At 64.2% G+C, this 12,779-nt stretch overlaps 1 protein-coding gene across 1 annotated transcript; it reads left to right on the top strand.

Moving 5' to 3' along the window:
* Positions 1–522: 522 nt before the first annotated feature.
* On the top strand, positions 523–8,912 carry TPRA1 (transmembrane protein adipocyte associated 1). The gene is made up of 11 exons (XM_027523067.1): positions 523–797; positions 5,003–5,126; positions 5,291–5,423; positions 6,249–6,335; positions 6,421–6,493; positions 6,606–6,685; positions 7,055–7,165; positions 7,254–7,314; positions 7,587–7,689; positions 7,784–7,864; positions 8,337–8,912. The coding sequence occupies exons 2-11, from the start codon at positions 5,020–5,022 to the stop codon at positions 8,575–8,577; spliced, it is 1,077 nt and encodes a 358-aa protein (XP_027378868.1). The 5' UTR covers positions 523–797; positions 5,003–5,019; the 3' UTR covers positions 8,578–8,912.
* The last annotated feature ends 3,867 nt before the right edge of the window (positions 8,913–12,779 follow it).

Genomic DNA, 12,779 nt, shown 5'->3' with positions numbered 1-12,779 from the left:
GCTGCCTGGAGGTAAGCAGTGCGGGAAAGCAGGCCAAGCCCCAGGCCTCGGTCCTGTCACTTCCTGGTCCTGTGACTTCGGGGGAAGCGCTTAACGCCTCCGCCCCGGGGTCTGCTCTGCGAAAAGGGACGTATGACAGCCGGCCTGCAGGGCGGCCTGGAGGCGGAGGGTTCGTCGGCAGGTGCTAAGGGGCCGCGCCGGGCCCGGGTGGGGCTAGTCCTTGGGGCCTGGAGGTCACCGGGCCGGAGGCGGCGGAGTGCCTCCCCGGACTCTGGAAGAGGGGGCGCTGCGGGCGGCGGGCGTGAACAGGTAGGTCGTAGAGGGATGCGGACGCGACGCTTGGCGGCCGCGACGCTAGGCGGCCGAGAGGGCCGCGCACGGGCTCTTTAAGAGGCTGGGGCCGCCCCGCCTCCCGGGGACCGGATTGGCTCCGTCCTCTGCACTCGCCCCGCCCCCGTTTCGGCGTAACTCCGTTCCTATTGGTCGCTGCCGGCTGGGGGCGGGTCCCCGTGCCGCCGCGGGCAGGGACGGTGGCTGTTTTTGCAGTTTTGGCTGAACGCAGAGGACGCGCCTCCCTTCCGGGTCGCCGCTGCCGGGAGGGCCGCGCGGGGTCAGGCCGATCGCGTGTCCTGATTGCGTCTCCCTTCCCCGCCCGCCCGCCCGCCGCCCGGTCTCCCGGGGCCGGCCTCCCGTGCCACGCTCCCCGCGCCACTTTCCCGGCCCGAGCGCCGGAGGCCCAGGCCCGCGGCCTTTGGCGGGGTCCGCGCCCGGCGGCGGATGGGCGGCCGGGGCCCCAGGTAAGTGGAAGCCCCTGCTCTGCCCCAGCTGCGCGAGCCGATCCCGAACGTCCCTGTCCCGCCTCCTGCCGCCGGGAGTGGGCCTCCCGCCCAGAGGCAGGCCCAGGGTTCCCGGGGAGGCCGAGCTCCCGGACCCTGCGTCCTACGCTGTGCGCCGAGACAGTGTCTGGAATGGTCACCTCTGGCTCCCGCGTCCGAGAGGGTCGGGGTGTGGGAGGTGTCTCCTGGCAGGGCAGCGGGAAGTTACCTGTCCTCCCTGTGTGCTGGGGACGGGGCCGTGGGGCCTCCCGGATTGTCCTCCCACTGTCCAGAAGGGCTGGGCCGCCCTCTCTCTGATGCTGGACGTTCATCTGTCCAGCTCACTACTTTGGCTATCCCCCCGAGAACTGGGTCATGACACGCCTGGGCTGGACGGCCCACAAACACAGACACACAGCTGAGGGCCATTTCAGATGGAAGGGGTGGTCAGGGAGGGCTCCTGGTGCGACCTGGCGGGGGGCCGGGAGAGCACGCAGCCTGCCAAGTCGAAGGGAATCTGCAGAGGTCAGGCCAGAAGGCACAGGGCTGTCTTCCCTCCTGGGGGCTCCTGGAAGGGTCCACCGCCTTCCCCAGGACTGGAGGATAATGGTTGTGAAACATTCCTCACACAGTTTTGGTTCAGGATTGAAAGCTCCGTGAGCAGCTGGGGCCGGCTGCCCTGAGGGGTGTTTCCACAGCAGCCTGTCTGCTCAGGGTTTTCTGTTTCTGCAGGGCTCCCATCCAGGACCTCTGGGCCACACATGGTCAGTCCCACTGCACAGACCAGGGAGACCCAGAAACTCAGAGAGGCTAAGGCTCAGAGAGGTAGGGCCCTTCTGGCCCAGGTCCAGCACACAGGGCCCATGCCACTGGCACGATGCCCACAGGCTGGCTGCAGACGGAGGGCGAGAGGGTGGGAGGAGGTCTCTGGAATGGCAGCGAGGGCAGGAGTGTCCTCCCCAGGTGGAAGAGACAGTCTGTCCCAGCATCCCTGGTCCTGAGCGGCGCAGAGCTACCCAGGGCACTCAGCGTCCAAGGAAGTCCCCCTCTTTCCACGCCCTCCACCAGCCTGCCCTCCTGGCCCCTCTCTCCTGCAGACCCCTTGCTCTGGCATGGCCTGGAGCTCACCTGTTGCGGGGGAGGGGAATGGGGGAGCCTCCGATGGTCCCCCTCAGCCTCCTTCCGACTGTAATGGGACAGCGGGTGGCCGCCCGCTCCTGGAGGCCGGGTGGTGGCCCCACGGGTCAGCACGCAGAAAGTGCGGGCCTGGAGCGCCCACCGGAAGGGAGGGGTGTGCTTGTCCTGTTGCTGGTGTCCCAGCTTCGGTTATTTTGTGAGCTCTGACACACCGTGGCAACCTGCTGTGAGTCGTGTGACCCCCACCCCTGCCCGCCCCAAGTTCACTTGTTACCAGCACTCCACCCTGGATCAGGCCCGGGGGCCCTGTGTCTGCAGGGGAGACACCGAGCCCTGGGACACTCCCCCTGGGAGGGGGCCCGGGCCCTGGAGGTGGGCTCGGCTGTGGGGGTCTCCTCTTCTGCTGCTATTACAGGGCAAGCAGGCCGGGGCGGGGGAAGTAGGAATAGCAGGCACCTGCCTTCCCTAGCCCAGACTCCGAAGTGAGTGGGGCTTGCACCCCGTGAACCGAATCTTGCCCGCCCACACGCCCAGCTCCCACTCTGGGGGGAAAGCGGCAGTCACCCTGTATGTGTGGTCCTGTGCAGACTCCCTTCTCTGCTCTTGCCTGATCCTTCCAGCAGCCTTGCTGGTGGGGATGCTACAGTCCTGTGACACTGAGAGAGGGAAAAGACTGGCCCAAGGTCACAAAGGCAGCACCTGGCAGAGCCAGAAGGTCAAGCTGGGGATTTGTTAGGACTTCAGAATGCAAGGTGCTCCCCAGGGTGGGGCTGGGGAGCCTAGCTTCAGGCGTGGCTGGATCCAGGGGCTCCTGCCCAGTACTGTCTGTGTCTCTCCTCTGTGTTCCTTTGTCGGCTCTCCCTCCACGTGGACTCCAGTGTGAACGCTCCCTGAGGTTGCGGAGGGGGCATTGTAAGTCATACCTACACCCTGTGCACGGAGACGGGGGTCCTGAGGTTTCCCCCAGGAAAAGGGGGTGCTGGCCACGCAAAGCCAGGAAAAGTCCTCCAGCCGCACTCCCACTCTGTCTGGCCGCTGTCCACCCACGGGCTCCTCTCGGCTGTGTGGGGGTCCCTGCAGGACATGAGGCAGCCCTGAAGCCACCCTGCTGAGGGGCCCGCACTGACCACGCACCACCCCCTCTGGAAACCACTGGCTTACGGTCAGTGGCTTCAGCTTCTGGTGCTGGTGAGGGGCCTTGTCGTGAGCACAGGGTGTCAAGGAGGTCCTGCAATGATGGAGCACCTACTTAGCAATCGTGGGGACACTGTCCTCACCTCAGCAATCCCAGGGACACCCCTCTCACCTTAGCATCGCGGTGACACCGTCTGCAGTCGGCCGGGCCGCTGCAGGCACCCCGAGGCTCAGGTCGGAGCCTAGAATGAGCCTCCCCTGCCCTCTGCCCTCACCCCTCCATGGGTCCACCTGCAAGTCCTGCTGGCCGACCCTCCCAAAGGGGTCCCGGGTCCCACCACGCCACCCCTGCTGCCGCCCCAGTCGGGCTGCTGTCCTCGTCGGCAGGCCGAGCACTCCATCTCCCCGCCCCCATCCCCCTGCTTTGGCACCGCCTCCACCCGTCTCCCTCCATCCCTCCTGTTGTGCTTAGAGGGAGATTGGCTGACCTGGCCCCCGCCCTGTCTCCTCTCTCTTCCAGCATCAGTGTGCCCTGTGCCCTTTGAACAGGCCAAGACCATTTCTGCCTCCTGCCTTTGCCTCCACTGCTCCCTCCCCGGGATGTGCTCTGCCCAGATTACCCCAGGCCAGCTACTTTCAGTTATTTAGATCTCAGTCCAAATATCATTCTGTCTGACAACCCAGCCTGGGCATTCTGGCTTAGCTACTGAACAAAGGCTGAGATGACAAGGTGGACAGGAACTGCCACCTGCTGCACAACAGTCTGTGCAGGCTCACCTGCTCGTCTGAGACCCAGACACCCTGTTACCCTCTGTTCCATGACTTCTGCCTCATGGTCCAGAATGGCTGCTGCTGCTCCCACCACCACACCCACAATTCCAGGCAGTGGGAAAGGAGGAGGGCTGCCCTGAAAATTGGCACATCTTGCTGCTCACACCCAGCTGGATGCAACTTGGTCACACGGCCACAGCCAGCACGAAGGGAAGCTAGGAAAGTGGTCCTGCTTCTGGGAAGCCATGTGCCAGCTAGAATCCATGGCTCTGGTACAAAGCAGCATGGACGCTGGGTACCCCAGCAGTCTCTGCTGTGTTTCCTGTGATTTTATTTTGTTCCCCTCCTGTTTTCTTCTCAGCACGTACCTCTGGAAGTTTGGTTTGTAGCACGGGTGCTTTAATACCTTTAATCCCCTTTAACACCTCCTGGCCTCCTCATTAGGTTGCCAAGGGGGACTGATCCCAGAGCTGCTGGTGGCCTGTGTGGGAGGGAAGGATAGAGGGTTCTGAGCTCCTGGTCCAGGCCCACCCACCCCAGAGTCTCCCCAAGTGCAGGGGTGCCCCTGCACCACCACCCCGGCCTGCACAGTGGGCGCCAGCCCCCCGCAGGAAGTGTCCTGGGCTGCTCGTGCCGACCTGGGCACTCAGCACGTAAACGACTCACCTTCCTCGCTGTTGAAAACGCTGAAGCCATAACCCACCCAGAAAGGCGCCCCACTCACAGGCGTGTGCTTGGTGAACCGCCATAGCCAGCACACCTGTGCACTGACCCCGCCATGGGCCTGCCGCCCTCCACCGGGCACCCCTCCCTGGCCTCCACTCAGCGTGCTGCCTGCCAGGCCAGGACAGGGACTCGCTCCTGTTTGTGGGCAGCGTCCTAGTGTTGACTCAGACACCCCGCTGAGCGAGCATTCTGCTGATGGTGGCACTTGGGCTGCTCTCGCCCCGGGCTGTTGCGGACTGCCGGAGGCAGGGGCACCGGGTCAGGAGCGCGGCCTGTTCAGTCATTGTTTTCAACGCTGGCATTTGTCACGTTCTGCTGCTGGGCCCCGCGCTCCCTGCAGACACCCCATCCTGCCTGCTGGGTTGGGGACCCCAAGACCCTGGTGCTGCTCACGTGCTGACTCTCCCCTCCCCACCCAGGGCTGGCTGCTGGCAGGATGGACACCTGGGACATGGGGGCCAGCTCGCCCCCGCCTCTGGCGCCCAACATCAGCGTGCCGCACCGCTGCCTGCTGCTGCTCTACGAGGACATTGGCACCTCGCGGTGAGGGGCACGGCCCTGCCCTTGAGAGGGGTTCCCTGTGGGCGTGTGTGTGTGCGCGCGCGTGTGTGGGGGGGGCAGGCACAGCCCTCTCTATTTTTGTGTGTGTGTGAGGCAGGCGTGCTGTGGTCCCCACCACTGAGCCACCTGCTGTGCCCATTTTCTAGGGTCCGGTACTGGGACCTCCTGCTGCTCATCCCCAATGTGCTGTTTTTCATTTTCCTGCTCTGGAAGCTTCCATTTGCTCGGGCCAAGATTCGAGTCACCTCCAGCCCCATCTTTATCACGTTTTATATCCTGGTGAGTTCATTCCAATTGGTGACAGAAAACCCAGTTCCACCTGGCTTAAGCAAAACAGGGAATGAGTAACTGTCTTTGTAAAGAATAACCAGCTTCAGGTACGGCTGCATCCAGGGATTAACTGACGCCATCAAGACCCTCTCTGCACGCCTGCTTGCCTCTGGCCTTACGTTCACATGCGTCCTCCACACATGGTACCAAAAGCATCCAAGAGCAGCTGTGTGCTGACTTCCCTGAGCTGACCCCCTGCCAGCTGCAGCGGAAGGGCATCACTTAGTGGTTGCACATTGCAGACCTGGCATTACCTCTGAGTGGCCCGCCTGGGAACCCCTGTTTATCCCTGACTCGCAGGGAAAGAGACACTCTGGAGCTGGGAGGGAAGGGTCAGCTCAGCGAGACCGCGTGGACCGAGGAGGGTAGTGGCCCCAGGAAGCAAACTGGGGAAGTATGACTTGAGGGAAAGGGAAGTGGGTGCCAGGTGGGGGATGCCCAGTGTGTTCTTACCTCTGGCTGTGCCGAGAGACCTTAGGCCAGCGGCATGGCCCCTCTGGACCTCAGTGCCCGTCCACCAGACGCGCTGCGGATCTTTTCAGCTCACGGCGCTGTGAGCATGCACCCAGTGGGAGCACACAGAGCTCCCGCCCCTGGCCGCCTGGCATGTGGCGGGCATGTGTACCCAGGCAGTGTCAGCCTTCCTGAGGCTGGACACGGTTTTCCAGGCTCAGGGGTCAGAAGGTACGGCCTTGCGCCCACAGAAACGATTCCGGGAGGGGTCGTCCCCCGGTGCGACGTCCCCCCCACCCTGGGTCCTCTCTGCCTCCCCAGGTGTTCGTGGTGGCGCTGGTGGGCATTGCCCGGGCGGTGGTGTCCATGACAGTCAGCACGTCAGACGCGGCGACGGTGGCTGACAAGGTGGGCCTGGGCCTGTCGGTGGGGGCGCTGGGCGCCGGGAGGGGGCGCCGGCCTCGGGGCTGACGTTCTGCCCCCCTGTGTCCAGATCCTGTGGGAGATCACGCGCTTCTTCCTGCTGGCCATCGAGCTGAGCGTGGTCATCCTGGGCCTGGCCTTCGGTGTGTGTGCCCCTGCGGCCTGCGCCCACCCCAGCCCCGCCCCCGGGACTGGCCCTGCCCCGGCCCCTACCCCGGGGCTGGCCCCACCCCCTGACCGGGACATTTGTTCCAGGGCACCTGGAGAGCAAGTCCAGCATCAAGCGGGTGCTGGCCATCACCACGGTGCTGTCGCTGGCCTACTCCGTCACCCAGGTGAGGGGCAGGGGGCGGGCAGCGGGGTGCTGGGCGTGCACTGCCTCCGGTCATGGGTGGGGGGCGTCATGGGTGAGGCATCAGGGCGTCAAGTGCAGGGGTTCAAACGTTCAGTGCCGTGAAGGAATCGCCTGCAAGCCGTGTGCTGGGCGCCTCGGATTCTGATCCACCAGGCTGGACCTGCTGTTTCAGCAAGCAGCCAGGCAGCTCTGCGGGTCCCCCCAAGAGCCGGCATCCAGAGGGCCCTCTGCTAGTGGGGGACCCCCACCTGGGGGCGGGCTGTGGCGGAGAGGAGGCTGGAGCGGGGACGGAGGGCCTTAGTGGGGCGGGCTGCGGGAGCCCCTGAGGCCCGCCCCCGCGCCCCTGCAGGGCACGCTGGAGATCCTGTACCCCGACGCCCACCTGTCGGCCGAGGACTTCAACATTTACGGGCACGGGGGCCGCCAGTTCTGGCTCGTCAGCTCCTGTTTCTTCTTCCTGGTGAGCCGACGGGGGCTGGGGCTGCCCATGGGGCCCGGGCGTGCTGCTGAGGGGCTGGGCGCGCCGGTCAGCCCCGCTGCCTCCGCAGGTCTACTCCCTGGTGGTGGTGCTCCCCAGGACCCCGCTGAAGGAGCGCATCTCCCTGCCGTGTGAGCGCCCCGGGGGGGGCTGCGCGTGGGGGGGGGTGGTTGGGGGTTGGAGAGTTGGGGGGTGGGGAGTGGTTGAGGGTTGGTTGGGGTTTTTGGGGTGGTTGGGGGGTTTGGGTTGGGGGTAGGGGGTGATTGGGGATGGGGGACGGGGGTGGGGGTGTTGGGGAGTGGGGGTGGGTGGGGTGGTTGGGGGTGTGGTTGGGGGTGGCCCGGAGCGCACAGCCCCGGGCAGGCCCTGGCCCCAGGCAGGACCTCACGCGCCCGCCCCGCAGCGCGCAGGAGCTTCTACGTGTACGCGGGCATACTGGCGCTGCTCAACCTGGTGCAGGGGCTGGGGAGTGCGCTGCTGTGCGCAGACATCATTGAGGGGCTCTGGTACGTGTGGGGGGTGGGGGATGGGGCGGGGGCGGGGGGCCCGGGGTGGGGCGCAGGTCCCCCCGCCACAGCCCTGACTCGCCCCTGCCCCCAGCTGCGTGGACGCCACCACCTTCCTCTACTTCAGCTTCTTTGCGCCCCTCATCTACGTGGCCTTCCTGCGCGGCTTCTTCGGGTGAGCCCCCCGCGCGCAAGGGACGCGGGGTGGGAGTTGAAGTCAGAGGCTGCGGGCGGGGTCGCTTGCGCATGCGCACCAACTCCCCCCACCGCCCCCAGCCTCCTGGCCTCTGGCTCAGGGCGCCCGGCGGTGCCTGTGAGAGCATGCTCGCGAGTGCACGCACACGTGTGTGCCCTGTGGGCGGTGGCGAGCGGGGCGGGCGGGGGTCAGAGTGGTGGGCGCCCCGTGCTACGCGCACCTGCAGGTTAAGGCCCGCCGTTCACCAGGCTGGACTCTGCCCACCCACTTGACGTGAGAAGGCAGGTGCTCCCCGGGTTCACTCGCTGGAGCTGGGGGTTCACACGTGTCCCAGTGGACCCCAAAGGGCAAACAAGGAAGGGCACCGCGAGGGATGGGCGTTAGGGGCCCAGCCCCAGCAAAAGAGGGCCATCTGGACTCACGGAGGCCCCCTGACTCTCTTCCCCACCAGCTCGGAGCCCAAGATTCTCTTCTCCTACAAATGCCAAGTGGACGACACTGAGGAGCCGGACATGCACCTGCCCCAGCCCTACGCCGTGGCCCGGCGGGAGGGCCCGGAGGCGGCCGGGGCGGCCAGCACGCAGTTCGACTCGGCCGGGGTGGCCTACCTGGACGACGTGGCCTCCCTGCCCTGCCACAGCGGCAGCATCAACAGCTTGGACAGTGAGCGCTGGAGGGCCATCAACGCCTGACGCAGCTGCCCCGGGGGCCGGGCCGCGTGGGACTGGCTGTGGGGGGCGGGGGGCAGAGAGACCCAGCGGAACGGAAGAGGGGCCCTGCCCACTCTCCGTGCCCACCTCTGTTCAGCCGAGGCCACTCCCCCTCCCAGCTCCCCCTGCCTCGCTCGGGGACGTGGCCCTGACCGTGTGTCCCAGGGCCGGCTGGCCGCCACCTCCCTGCAGCCTGGGCCCCAGAACTGGACTGGCCTCCTCGCCTCCCACCCCTGCCCCAGAGCCCACGCCAACGGGTGGGCCGAAGTGTGTCTATTTTCCTGATCTGTTTTCTAATAAAAAGGACCAGGGCGGAAGGTGGTGGTGTGGCAGCGTGGAGGGTTGACGGGGCCGGGCGCTGCCCGTGCCCCCAGCGGGATGGTCCTCGCTCTGCCTGCCGGGCGGCTCTTGAGGACTCGGGGGCAGCATGGGTTTTGGGGGAAAGCAGGATCAGACTTCTGCCTCTCGCCAGTCCCCGCACTGGCAGGACTTCGGGGCGCCCGGCGAATGGTCTCCATTGCCCTCCCATCAGGACCAGCTTTCGGCTTCCAAGGAGCAGCTGTGTGCTTGCAGCTGGGAGGACGCGGGATGTGACTTTCCTTATCTCTCAGAGATTCCTTCTTATCAGCACTAAGAAAGCCTTAAGAGTTTCCAAGGCCAGAAACTAAAATTCCACTATTGGGCACCGAGAGGAGGGGAGGGGGAAAAGTAGGCTCAACAAGCTGGAAACATCGACGATGAGCAGAAGAGGAGGGGCAACGGGGGGGGGGGGGGAGGGGCGGCGGGGGCATCGCCTCTGCGGGGAGGACGTCGGGTGCTGTGGGCGCGGCCTCAGCCCAGGGCTTCAGGGGCAAGACCCCGCCCTCAGTAGCTGCTGGAGACGCAGTTTTAATAACAGCCCCTGGGCGGTGTTTTAATAACTTCCGGGATTAAGCATCAGGGAGACAACGAGAGCCCCCGTGTCCCCTCCCTCGTGATCCTGCCCGGCGCCTGGGACCACGTGCCCCCGGCGTGAATCTCCCGTTTGTCACCAGAGCGCACACGTGTGCGTCCGCAGACCACGGGCTTTGCCTCAAACAAGCGAGTTCGCACAGCTCTTCTCCCACCTGCGGTCCTCACTCGGCTCCCGCCCCAGGCCCCGCCTCCCGTCTGGCTCTCCGCTGTGTAGGCGGAGCATCATCATCTTGTCGGTTCTGTTTTGCAGTGAGTGGTGTGCGACGCCTGCCCTGCGTGTGTCTGATCCTCTGTGCACACGAGGGGCAGATCCAGGGGATGGAGGTCTGGGTTGTTCTCCCAGTGGTCGGGGCGATCGGGCCACAGACCCAGAGATCTCACACCGGGTCCTTCCTCACCCTCGGGGCTTCTGAGACCCCTCAAGGGGTCCCTGAGGTCAAAGCTATTCTCCTAGTAGTGAACAGGAGTGCACCGGGGAATTTTCCAGACCCGGCGGGTGATAACGTCATAGCTCTGATGGCTGATGGCATGTATGCATTATTGAAATTTAACTTTTGAGTATATAATTTCAAGTACATAAATGTTAGTAGACTTAACTCCCATCCAGGACGCTCGCTCCTCGCTCGGGAATTCTCGATCCACCTCAGAATAGTCACAGCTGGACCCCGCATGTAGCGGGGTTTGCCGAGGGCCTGTCATAGTCTGACCTGCCTGATCCATTGCTTGAGGGGACACTGAGCATCCGAGCAGGGAGTCCTTTCTGAGGCCAGGAGGGGTGGGAAGTCAGGGAGCCCGGCGCAGGTCAGACTCCGCCGCCGTGAATGACCCACACCCTGTGGCCTAGTCAGACACACAGAAGGGAATAGAGCATGCTTCCCTGGAGCATCGAGAGCCAGGGTGGGCACAGTGCCAGCCCCGCAGATGCCATCCTGTGTGTTCCCCGCAGACAGACCTTCCTCCTGCTCGATACCCACTTGACCACCTCTTTGCAAACACGTCGGGAAAGCACGTGGCTAGGACCGCACCGTCGAAACCACAGGCCCGTGGACGTTCCGCCGACTGTCCCATGGCGAACAATCTAGTTCAGGGCCAGACACGTGAGGGCTGGCTGCCACTGGGAGGAAGTGCTTCTCCTCACCCACTGTTCACATGCTAGTTACTTATATTTATTATTCAGAGGGAAGCAGGGACCCTGACTGTGAAAGGGGGCATGATCCTAATGACACAGCTAGCATGCTTGGTCACTCAGTCGTGTCCGACTCTGTGCGACCCGTGGACTGCAGCCCGCCGGGCTCCTCCAGGGTTCTCCAGGCAAGACCCCCAGTGTGGGTGCATGACACAGGACTTCTCCCCAGAAGCCTGGGCGTAGGCCCACCTGTGAGATGACCCTCCCCAGTGCCGGCACCCCAGCCTGTGGCCCCGGAACTCCAAGCTTCCCAACGCTCACCTGCCAGCCATGTGGGAGGGAGACCACATGTGGCTGGGAATGTTTATGCTTACCAAGTCATTTCTTTTTGCAGCCGTTTAGTCAGATTGGTTAGGAATTGTGTGGGGACGTTTATTCTGGCGAGAAGGTTGGATGAGACCACCGACTCAGTGGACGTGAGCTTAAGCAAGCTCTGGGAGATGGTGATGGACAGGGAGGCCTGGTGTGCTGCAGTCCACGGGGTCGCAAAGAGTCGGACACGACTGAGGACTGAATAACATCGGAGCCTGTGGACTCCGATCCAGCCTGGCCGCCCGGCCTGTGAACTTCCCACTGGACACCAGAGGGCGCTGGGAAGCAGCCTCCCTGCTCTCCTCCCGGCCCCTGCCCCACCCTCTGACAGACAACATCCAGACCCCAGAGGCCTGGTCCGGATCAGGCGCTGCCTTTAGCCCTCTCAGGTTCGACACCTGATACACTGGTGTGAAAAAAGCTATGTCTGTTGACCCAGATTAAGATTCATGTACCTGCTTGAAAATGTCTTAGTTGGAATTTTTCTGAACATCCAGTATGGAGAGTTGTCTTTAACACTTGGGCTTCCCTGGTGGCTCAGCTGGTAAAGAATCTGCCTGCGATGCAGGAGACCCTCGTTTGATCCCTGGGTTGGGATGATCCCCTGGAGAAGGGAAAGGCTACCCAGTCCAGTATCCTGGCCTGGAGAATTCCATGGACTGTATAGTCCATGGGGTCACAAAGAGTTGGACACGACTGAGCAACTTCCACTTTCTTTCTTTTAAATACTCGGTGCCACACTTTCTTCTGTGCCTCGTGGACGCTGCCCCTCACCCCCTCTGTCTGTCCAGGTGAGCCGTGGTGGGCGAAAGCCGGCAGGTCCAGGCCAGGACACTGCTGGCCGGGGCCTCTGCTGGGAACAAGCCCGCTCTCCCTGAGGTCGGTTCCTCTGCTAGACGCTGGCCTTCCTGGCCCCCAGAGGAGAAGGGCGCTGGCCGCACGCACTCAGGTGTCTGCAGAAGATATGTGCGCATAGCTCCCGCCTGTGCTAGGCGCTGCCACGAGGCCCCGCACCTCCAAGGGCCCTGTGACCCTCTCAGCACTGAGCTCGGCGGATGCTGTCATTGTCCCTGTTTCACAGACGGGAAAACTGAGGCTCAGAGGATTTGGTGACCTGGTCAAACTCCCGCTGTAGGAAAGTGGTGGAGCTCTGGTTCTGACCCAGCATTGAGGCTCCGGGCCCAGGCTTTCCAGTGTCAGAACCATCAGACAGCCGGAGACTCTGGACAACCTCTTCCTGCCCGCCGCGTCCACGTGGGCTTGATGTCCTGGCCCTGCAGTGACGTGGGTTTCTCCCCAAGTTGCTGGACCAGTTGGGCCGGATTTCTGAGCAGGGCCGGAGGGGGAGCGGGCCCAGCTGGGGCCGGGTGAGGCCCGCAGACCCTCGAGCCCTGAGTCCAGGGGAGGGTTGTCTTCTCAGCTCCCAGCAGAGGTGGCGACTCTGACTCGGGGTGGAGAGAACATGCGTGCAGCCCATGTGCACACCACAGCAGGTGCGCGGGGGGCCTGCTCCAGCCTCTGAGCGCAGGCCCGGAGACACACCAAGGTGCGCACACACAACGCAGAGCACACCCCTGACCTCGAGATCCCACTTCTGGGAAGCTGCCCGAAGCACGGAGTGTGGGGTGAGTGCCAAGACTCTGCTTCAAGGAATGTCCCTCTGTGTGACTCCTAATCACGGCGCTGGCGGCACTTGGGGCCGCAATGGGGGTGTGTGGGTGGCGTGCTCAGC

This window comes from Bos indicus x Bos taurus, chromosome 22 (genome assembly GCF_003369695.1).
Source record: "Bos indicus x Bos taurus breed Angus x Brahman F1 hybrid chromosome 22, Bos_hybrid_MaternalHap_v2.0, whole genome shotgun sequence".
NCBI lineage: Eukaryota > Metazoa > Chordata > Mammalia > Artiodactyla > Bovidae > Bos > Bos indicus x Bos taurus.
Note: the sequence above shows the minus strand (reverse complement) of the source record. Positions and strands in the feature narration are given on the sequence as shown.